This window comes from Haemaphysalis longicornis, unplaced genomic scaffold (assembly GCF_048455015.1).
Source record: "Haemaphysalis longicornis isolate Haplotype H1 unplaced genomic scaffold, Haemaphysalis longicornis Haplotype H1 scaffold_3, whole genome shotgun sequence".
NCBI classification, from domain to species: Eukaryota; Metazoa; Arthropoda; class Arachnida; order Ixodida; family Ixodidae; genus Haemaphysalis; species Haemaphysalis longicornis.
This window is the reverse complement of record NW_027526335.1, coordinates 108,603,194-108,611,757: the sequence shown is the minus strand read 5'-3', so window position 1 is coordinate 108,611,757 and position 8,564 is coordinate 108,603,194. Positions and strand designations below refer to the sequence as shown.

Sequence of the window (8,564 nt, the reverse complement as noted above, 5' to 3'; positions counted from 1 at the left end):
CAATGTTTACATATCACTTCAGTGTCCCTTTAAGGTCGCCAACGTGGTCCCTACGGGGGCGACGTGTACCCTTGCGTCTTGATTACAGCAAATGCAGTGGTTTCTCGCATGATGGTTGGTGCTGCAGACAAAAGCAAATGTATTTGATGTTTTTTTACGCTCTTCTGGTTTGGTGCTGCTCAGGAGTACGGCAAACGACGATTTCTTTAAGGCAGGCGAGAAAAATGACCGCTCCTACTCTTGCGAAACCTCTGCCGCCTCAAATTATTCTGATCAGCGTCTCAGCTCGCAAAGTTCTTTAGCGCCTCCCAAATAGTAGTGAAGTGTATTGCGGCTTATTGCGTAACTATTAGAGCAAATTTTACTAATTTCATAGCGAAATAATTGGCGGAGGCGTGAATTTTGGCATACACTATTTGGCGTTAATCGTAGGCTATAGATGGCGCCATCGACACCCTGTTTTCTTTTAGAGCTGTGTGGGAGATATCTACAGGTCTTTCAAACTCAATTATTGTATTGTGAGTGCTAATCTAAAAACGCCAAGATTCAAGCGATAAGACGGTTTTGTGCCATTTTCTTTGAGGCTTATTCGCCAGATATCGCTACTTGCATCCCGACGGCCGGTAAGCCGGAATACGAAAACCGCAAACGGTGTGCTAAAACCTGTTTTCTGTCTCGCTCGACGGAAGAAATCCGGTAAATGCGCGTGGGTGCATAGTGTTGGCCAGTGGCGTGCAGGCGCCACTGGTGAATGCGTGCATGCGCAGTCGTTCTGTAGTACGTTCCGTATGTGCCGCGCTTACCGGGACCGAACTGCGCCTGTGCCCGCGGGCACGGCGACGACGGATGCGCCACAACCGGAATGAAGCGGAACTAAAGGGCCGGAGACATAAGCGGAAAAGGACGCGTCCCCGCACGCCTCTCCGCCCCGACAGCCGGTTTGACTGCCGGATGAACGGCCGCATCGGCCGCTCCCGCACGAGTCCAGCCTGCTAGATTTTTCCGCGCCGCGTCGCAAACCGCATTGTTCAGACGCACATGTGCCCACCACTTAAGCCACCCTACAGCAATGAATGCGCAAGGGCCCAGTCGGGTCCCGTCACATACGGAACGCATGGGACGTATGAAACACACGAAATGCTAAAACTCCATTTGTAGAGACGCATTCGATTTGGACGATAATCTCTTTTTCCTTAGATAGCTAACCTTGTCAAAATTTGACTTCAAAATAGTAAGTGCACACACATAGCGCAATGAAAAATTCATGCACGCCTATTCCACTATTGAGAGTGTGGGAATTGTGGCTGCCTACCATCCCGACTCGGTACGCGGCAGCGCTCAGAAGGCCTTGCGGGATTGCGCAACAAGACGGCAAGAATAGAGGGGTTCACCTGCGCGCCGCGAGATGGTGCCACCGGCGCGCGTGGGAGCGAAGAGCTGGGAGTCGCTTCGGCGGCGGGCGGCTGCTGCGAGCGAGGACGAGACAGCGTGCGGCGGCGGCGGAGCGACCCGGCGCCTTCCCCTTCGAGCCTGGACCGACATCGTACACCGGTAGCGGCGGAGTCGAACGACTCCGGCCGCTCGAGCAACGCGGGACTCGTCGATGACCGAGAAGACGGGGCCAGCTAGGGGAGGGTTTTGGGAATAAACCACCCTTGGAGGTTGGCGTCGGTTGCCTTTGTTTCTTGCCTGCCTCTCATGCCGGCGCCGTCTACACGGCAGCCGCGTGAGGAGGACCGTCAGAGTCAGACCCACACCACAAGAGAAATCACTAGCTGGACTTCGTCATTCCTTGAATCTGCACAATTAATCGCTTCGGTTCGTTGGTATCGAGTGATACGGCGAAAATGATGATAAGTATTTATTTAGTGATCCGTCCAAGAATTTAATGCTCACCAGGATGTAAAATCTCACCAAATTGCAGTTCCGAAGTGCATAAGAATCTATTATACAACACCGCGTAACGGATCAAACAGGACATACGCACATAGTAAAACACTGCGCGCCTTTTGTATCCTTTGCCCATTTACGTGTTCGCAGTCTTACTGTTGAACCGAACCTGTTATTCAATTTCAAACACGTGCCTTTTGACTGACTGCAGTAGGTGTACGAGAAAATTTTGTAATTTTCACATTCCGCACATTTCAACGTGGTAAAAACAACGGTATTTTATACAGGTGCATTTGTTCTTGTTCACAAGACTGTATAGAATGTCCACTTGACACCTTCAAACTAGCCACACAAATCTTTTACGAAGCATTAAATATATTTCATCGGGAGTATGATTATTGATTTTCGATTGATAACACTTTAAAATCTGTGTAAACTATACTCCTGAGAGTAATTTTACCTATAAAGGTAATTTTAACATGGGAGCTGTTACTTTCCGTTAAGTTCGTGGTTGCATAAAACTACCCGAGAGGAACGCTATCGCGCAGCTGTCGAAATACCCGCTATACAACAGAATGACACGGAAAATCGGCCGCCGCGGCACTAGAGAGGTGCGTTTCGCCGTAATCGTCACAACACCTGCTCGAACAATATTCCACGTCATAGCGTTCACCTCGCGGTTGGTTCGTATAAGAGCCAGTCTTCGTGTCGTCATGCGCATGCGTTCAGTACCGTATGAGAGCCCTTCGCGTGGCCGCGTCTGCGCAGTGATTTCGCGCCCACCACTCGCGAAGACGACGACTTCTTCGACGCACACGACAACGACGACGACTAGCACTATCGAATAAACAATGAAACTTAACTATGTGTCCTTCAATGGTCACCTACAGCTTCGCTATTCAAGTCTTGCGCGTGAGTGCAAACTTCCCCGATTTCTCTCTGCTTCGTAACTCACTCTGTCAACATTTGTGTGACCCATGTATCCATTTTGTGGAATATGCAGAAAACCAGTTCTCACCAAAGTAGAAAACAACTGGCTCTGAAATTTTCAAGCGAAACTCCCCGCCTTTCACATTCCCGTCTTGGGAGTTGAAACAACCATTAAGCCATGATGCGCGTCCTCAGCTATGGTTGCTGCATTATTTAGAACATCTGGTGTTTTTTGCCAGGACCTAATGACGCGCAATCCAGTGAGTTTGTTTGCAACTTTAGTATAACACTGCAGCTGTGGAAGAAACCGGAAAGGCTTAGCTCAATCAAAGAGTTATAATGCCTCATCCACAGAGCCATTACATTAGATGGACTTCATGTAGCGGCGAAAGCCGTCGCCAGACCTCCCTAAAATATCATGTGTTATCTAAATGTCTTTTCGACAAACATCAATTACTAGCCAGGTTATATGGGCGTAGAATTTGCTAAATATCACATGCTCATTTTTGAACATATTTTGTGCTTTGACAGACCTGTGCCTGGAGGGCATATAGAGATACTGTGTTTGAACCACGTGTACATTCTTAGTTTACTGGAAATTATCTGAATAATAGTCATATTCCCAGATAAACAATATTACGGTGCTTTGTTATATTACGTAGGGTCTTCCTTGCCATTCGCAGCAGAGCATGGTTTACATTGCGCTTGCAAACGCAGACGAACATCGACAAACAAGTCTGCTAATGTGAAGAAACGTAAAGTGTAGTGGAATAAACATGCATACAGACTGCGATACCGACGCGCCGCGAGCCATGACACGGGTCACGCCCGTCTGCCGGAAAACCTTTTCTGAAGGCTCAAAGCTCTAAAGAAGAGCGTCCGCTTAAAATTTTGAAAAATTCAACTGCTGTAATCATACTTGACTTCAGCAACAAAATATTTCCCGCATTTCAAAATATGATCACCCTATGGAGCCACCGGCCAAGAAAAGTGAAGAAAATATGAATACACAAACTACAAAGCCGACCTTTATTTAGGGAATATATTCCTTGATGTATTTCATACGCAAAATGTAAACAACAATCTTGATCGATGTTCACAAATGTAGCAATATACAACGTTTGCAGAATCTCATTCAGCCTCACTGTCCCAGTGCCGATGGTTATTACGAAAAACCTGGAATAAGAAAACAATAAAAGGAAATAGGCAAAAAAGATTTATGCGCTGTAAGATCACTTTTTTGTGCAATAAAGTAAGCCAATCATCCCGCAGCACACTTCGCAGAAAACCATGTTTTCTTTAGCAAAATTAAGCTAAAGTTTTTGTTGAGAGAACCCCCAAAACCCGCGCAGTTTAAAGCTCCGTACCACCATAACATCACTGTACCTCGTCATTCAATGATTTTTGTAGGGTTGTAAAATTATTATTTAATCATTCTAATTGTCCGTCATCAGCTCTCAGATTTTCTATTTCACGTGGGAGTGCCTGACTCTTTTTAAAACGTCATAATACAGAGGACGAGGTACAAGTCAAGAGGCGCTGGCATTTAATTGTTTTCACGTTTATTTGCAACAGCGTGTATTACTCTCGGGATAAACGCAGAAACACTGCAAAACGTGCTAATCTGTGCTTGGCTTTATGCTCACTGAAAAAGACGATAGCATCTTGTACTTACGTGTTAATTTGGTCGATGAATCATATATAGGATTATCATGGTACATAGGTGAGTTCCTGAAAAGACAGGGGGTTCACTTTGTCATATGTTTTTTGTTCTCATTAGCACGTCGACGTCATCAACTTTTCTCCTTGCACGACCATTTTATGTGTGTCTATGTGTGACTGTTATTTTACTTCAATGTAAACCCAAGAAGACAATAAACGCGAATGTCCTATGCAGCCGTATCACGCATGTCCTTTCAGAAAAACAAATCTAAAGTTGCCTTTGGCCTAATAATTCCGATATTTGAAAGGCAAATGCCTCCGTACATTTTTAAAGTACTCTGTTTGGGCGGTACTCATTACATATGGCAGGACACGAATTGCATATCTGAAGCTAGCCACAGGCTCCGTAGCCTGTGCCCATAGCGCAATTATGTATACTTAAGCTCCGCGAACCAACGCCTAATACTTGCCGGTAGCGAAGCTGCACGCAACCTTCACGACCATGTGTGTGTGTGTGTGTGTGTGTGTGTGTGTGTGTGTGTGTGTGTGTGTGTGTGTGTGTGTGTGTGTGTGTGTGTGTGTGTGTGTGTGTGTGTGTGTGTGTGTGTGTGTGTGTGTGTGTGTGTGTGTGTGTGTGTGTGTGTGTGTGTGTGTGTGTGTGTGTGTGTGTGTGTGTGTGTGTGTGTGTGTGTGTGTGTGTGTGTGTGTGTGTGTGTGTGTGTGTGTGTGTGTGTGTGTGTGTGTGTGTGTGTGTGTGTGTGTGTGTGTGTGTGTGTGTGTGTGTGTGTGTGTGTGTGTGTGTGTGTGTGTGTGTGTGTGTGTGTGTGTGTGTGTGTGTGTGTGTGTGTGTGTGTGTGTGTGTGTGTGTGTGTGTGTGTGTGTGTGTGTGTGTGTGTGTGTGTGTGTGTGTGTGTGTGTGTGTGTGTGTGTGTGTGTGTGTGTGTGTGTGTGTGTGTGTGTGTGTGTGTGTGTGTGTGTGTGTGTGTGTGTGTGTGTGTGTGTGTGTGTGTGTGTGTGTGTGTGTGTGTGTGTGTGTGTGTGTGTGTGTGTGTGTGTGTGTGTGTGTGTGTGTGTGTGTGTGTGTGTGTGTGTGTGTGTGTGTGTGTGTGTGTGTGTGTGTGTGTGTGTGTGTGTGTGTGTGTGTGTGTGTGTGTGTGTGTGTGTGTGTGTGTGTGTGTGTGTGTGTGTGTGTGTGTGTGTGTGTGTGTGTGTGTGTGTGTGTGTGTGTGTGTGTGTGTGTGTGTGTGTGTGTGTGTGTGTGTGTGTGTGTGTGTGTGTGTGTGTGTGTGTGTGTGTGTGTGTGTGTGTGTGTGTGTGTGTGTGTGTGTGTGTGTGTGTGTGTGTGTGTGTGTGTGTGTGTGTGTGTGTGTGTGTGTGTGTGTGTGTGTGTGTGTGTGTGTGTGTGTGTGTGTGTGTGTGTGTGTGTGTGTGTGTGTGTGTGTGTGTGTGTGTGTGTGTGTGTGTGTGTGTGTGTGTGTGTGTGTGTGTGTGTGTGTGTGTGTGTGTGTGTGTGTGTGTGTGTGTGTGTGTGTGTGTGTGTGTGTGTGTGTGTGTGTGTGTGTGTGTGTGTGTGTGTGTGTGTGTGTGTGTGTGTGTGTGTGTGTGTGTGTGTGTGTGTGTGTGTGTGTGTGTGTGTGTGTGTGTGTGTGTGTGTGTGTGTGTGTGTGTGTGTGTGTGTGTGTGTGTGTGTGTGTGTGTGTGTGTGTGTGTGTGTGTGTGTGTGTGTGTGTGTGTGTGTGTGTGTGTGTGTGTGTGTGTGTGTGTGTGTGTGTGTGTGTGTGTGTGTGTGTGTGTGTGTGTGTGTGTGTGTGTGTGTGTGTGTGTGTGTGTGTGTGTGTGTGTGTGTGTGTGTGTGTGTGTGTGTGTGTGTGTGTGTGTGTGTGTGTGTGTGTGTGTGTGTGTGTGTGTGTGTGTGTGTGTGTGTGTGTGTGTGTGTGTGTGTGTGTGTGTGTGTGTGTGTGTGTGTGTGTGTGTGTGTGTGTGTGTGTGTGTGTGTGTGTGTGTGTGTGTGTGTGTGTGTGTGTGTGTGTGTGTGTTAAGAATTCCTCCGTTCACGGAAGGCGTATCTAAAGTTTACACGTCGCTGACGGGGAAGATCTCGGGAGGACCTTGAGGCCCCGGATCAAGTAACCGAAGACGAGGATCGGAACGAAAAGCGGCCGCTGTTTACACCATGCGGCGCATCCGACACCATGCCACAGACCACGGACGGTGCGGCGCCAGCGAGCGACGTGTGTTTATGTGTGTGCGCGCTTACAGACGAACCGACGCCAACCATCGCCATTTGAGGCACCGAGACTCTCCTCTTTGTTCGTGCCCTTACCCTCTTTCTGTAGTATAACAAAACAGAGCTTCAAGTGAACCCACACTGTTCGCATCGTTCCTTGGAGATCTCCTGCGCGCGCGGCACCAGCCGCCCCGTTAAGTTACGCGCAGTCGAGCGGGAACTCGCTAATATCCAAAGGCAAGTTCACGCCTGCGGTTTTCCGTACTGTTTTCGACAAAGAAAACACTACTCAACAGTGTGTGTGTGTGTGTGTGTGTGTGTGTGTGTGTGTGTGTGTGTGTGTGTGTGTGTGTGTGTGTGTGTGTGTGTGTGTGTGTGTGTGTGTGTGTGTGTGTGTGTGTGTGTGTGTGTGTGTGTGTGTGTGTGTGTGTGTGTGTGTGTGTGTGTGTGTGTGTGTGTGTGTGTGTGTGTGTGTGTGTGTGTGTGTGTGTGTGTGTGTGTGTGTGTGTGTGTGTGTGTGTGTGTGTGTGTGTGTGTGTGTGTGTGTGTGTGTGTGTGTGTGTGTGTGTGTGTGTGTGTGTGTGTGTGTGTGTGTGTGTGTGTGTGTGTGTGTGTGTGTGTGTGTGTGTGTGTGTGTGTGTGTGTGTGTGTGTGTGTGTGTGTGTGTGTGTGTGTGTGTGTGTGTGTGTGTGTGTGTGTGTGTGTGTGTGTGTGTGTGTGTGTGTGTGTGTGTGTGTGTGTGTGTGTGTGTGTGTGTGTGTGTGTGTGTGTGTGTGTGTGTGTGTGTGTGTGTGTGTGTGTGTGTGTGTGTGTGTGTGTGTGTGTGTGTGTGTGTGTGTGTGTGTGTGTGTGTGTGTGTGTGTGTGTGTGTGTGTGTGTGTGTGTGTGTGTGTGTGTGTGTGTGTGTGTGTGTGTGTGTGTGTGTGTGTGTGTGTGTGTGTGTGTGTGTGTGTGTGTGTGTGTGTGTGTGTGTGTGTGTGTGTGTGTGTGTGTGTGTGTGTGTGTGTGTGTGTGTGTGTGTGTGTGTGTGTGTGTGTGTGTGTGTGTGTGTGTGTGTGTGTGTGTGTGTGTGTGTGTGTGTGTGTGTGTGTGTGTGTGTGTGTGTGTGTGTGTGTGTGTGTGTGTGTGTGTGTGTGTGTGTGTGTGTGTGTGTGTGTGTGTGTGTGTGTGTGTGTGTGTGTGTGTGTGTGTGTGTGTGTGTGTGTGTGTGTGTGTGTGTGTGTGTGTGTGTGTGTGTGTGTGTGTGTGTGTGTGTGTGTGTGTGTGTGTGTGTGTGTGTGTGTGTGTGTGTGTGTGTGTGTGTGTGTGTGTGTGTGTGTGTGTGTGTGTGTGTGTGTGTGTGTGTGTGTGTGTGTGTGTGTGTGTGTGTGTGTGTGTGTGTGTGTGTGTGTGTGTGTGTGTGTGTGTGTGTGTGTGTGTGTGTGTGTGTGTGTGTGTGTGTGTGTGTGTGTGTGTGTGTGTGTGTGTGTGTGTGTGTGTGTGTGTGTGTGTGTGTGTGTGTGTGTGTGTGTGTGTGTGTGTGTGTGTGTGTGTGTGTGTGTGTGTGTGTGTGTGTGTGTGTGTGTGTGTGTGTGTGTGTGTGTGTGTGTGTGTGTGTGTGTGTGTGTGTGTGTGTGTGTGTGTGTGTGTGTGTGTGTGTGTGTGTGTGTGTGTGTGTGTGTGTGTGTGTGTGTGTGTGTGTGTGTGTGTGTGTGTGTGTGTGTGTGTGTGTGTGTGTGTGTGTGTGTGTGTGTGCGTGCGTGCGTGCGTGCGCGCGTGCGTACGAGTGCGTGTTTGGGGGTTGTTTGGGCGCGTTCGTGTTGCTCTTCTAATAAATTTGTTGTGTGGTACGTTTCTGAGCAAGTTGATAACGAGC

General features: G+C 48.1%; 1 protein-coding gene across 2 annotated transcripts in view; it reads right to left on the bottom strand.

The window, feature by feature from the left end:
• Positions 1–3,826: 3,826 nt before the first annotated feature.
• The window catches only part of LOC144175009 (apical endosomal glycoprotein-like), a 58,232-nt gene continuing 53,494 nt past the window's right edge, over positions 3,827–8,564 (bottom strand). For both annotated transcript variants that reach the window (XM_077704015.1, XM_077704016.1), the window contains 2 exons: positions 4,496–4,551; positions 3,827–3,996 (listed from right to left, as the gene is read on the bottom strand). In XM_077704015.1, coding sequence (XP_077560141.1) covers positions 3,986–3,996; positions 4,496–4,551 — 67 coding nt within the window. In that variant the 3' untranslated portion in view covers positions 3,827–3,985. The remainder of the gene's footprint in view (positions 3,997–4,495; positions 4,552–8,564) is intronic.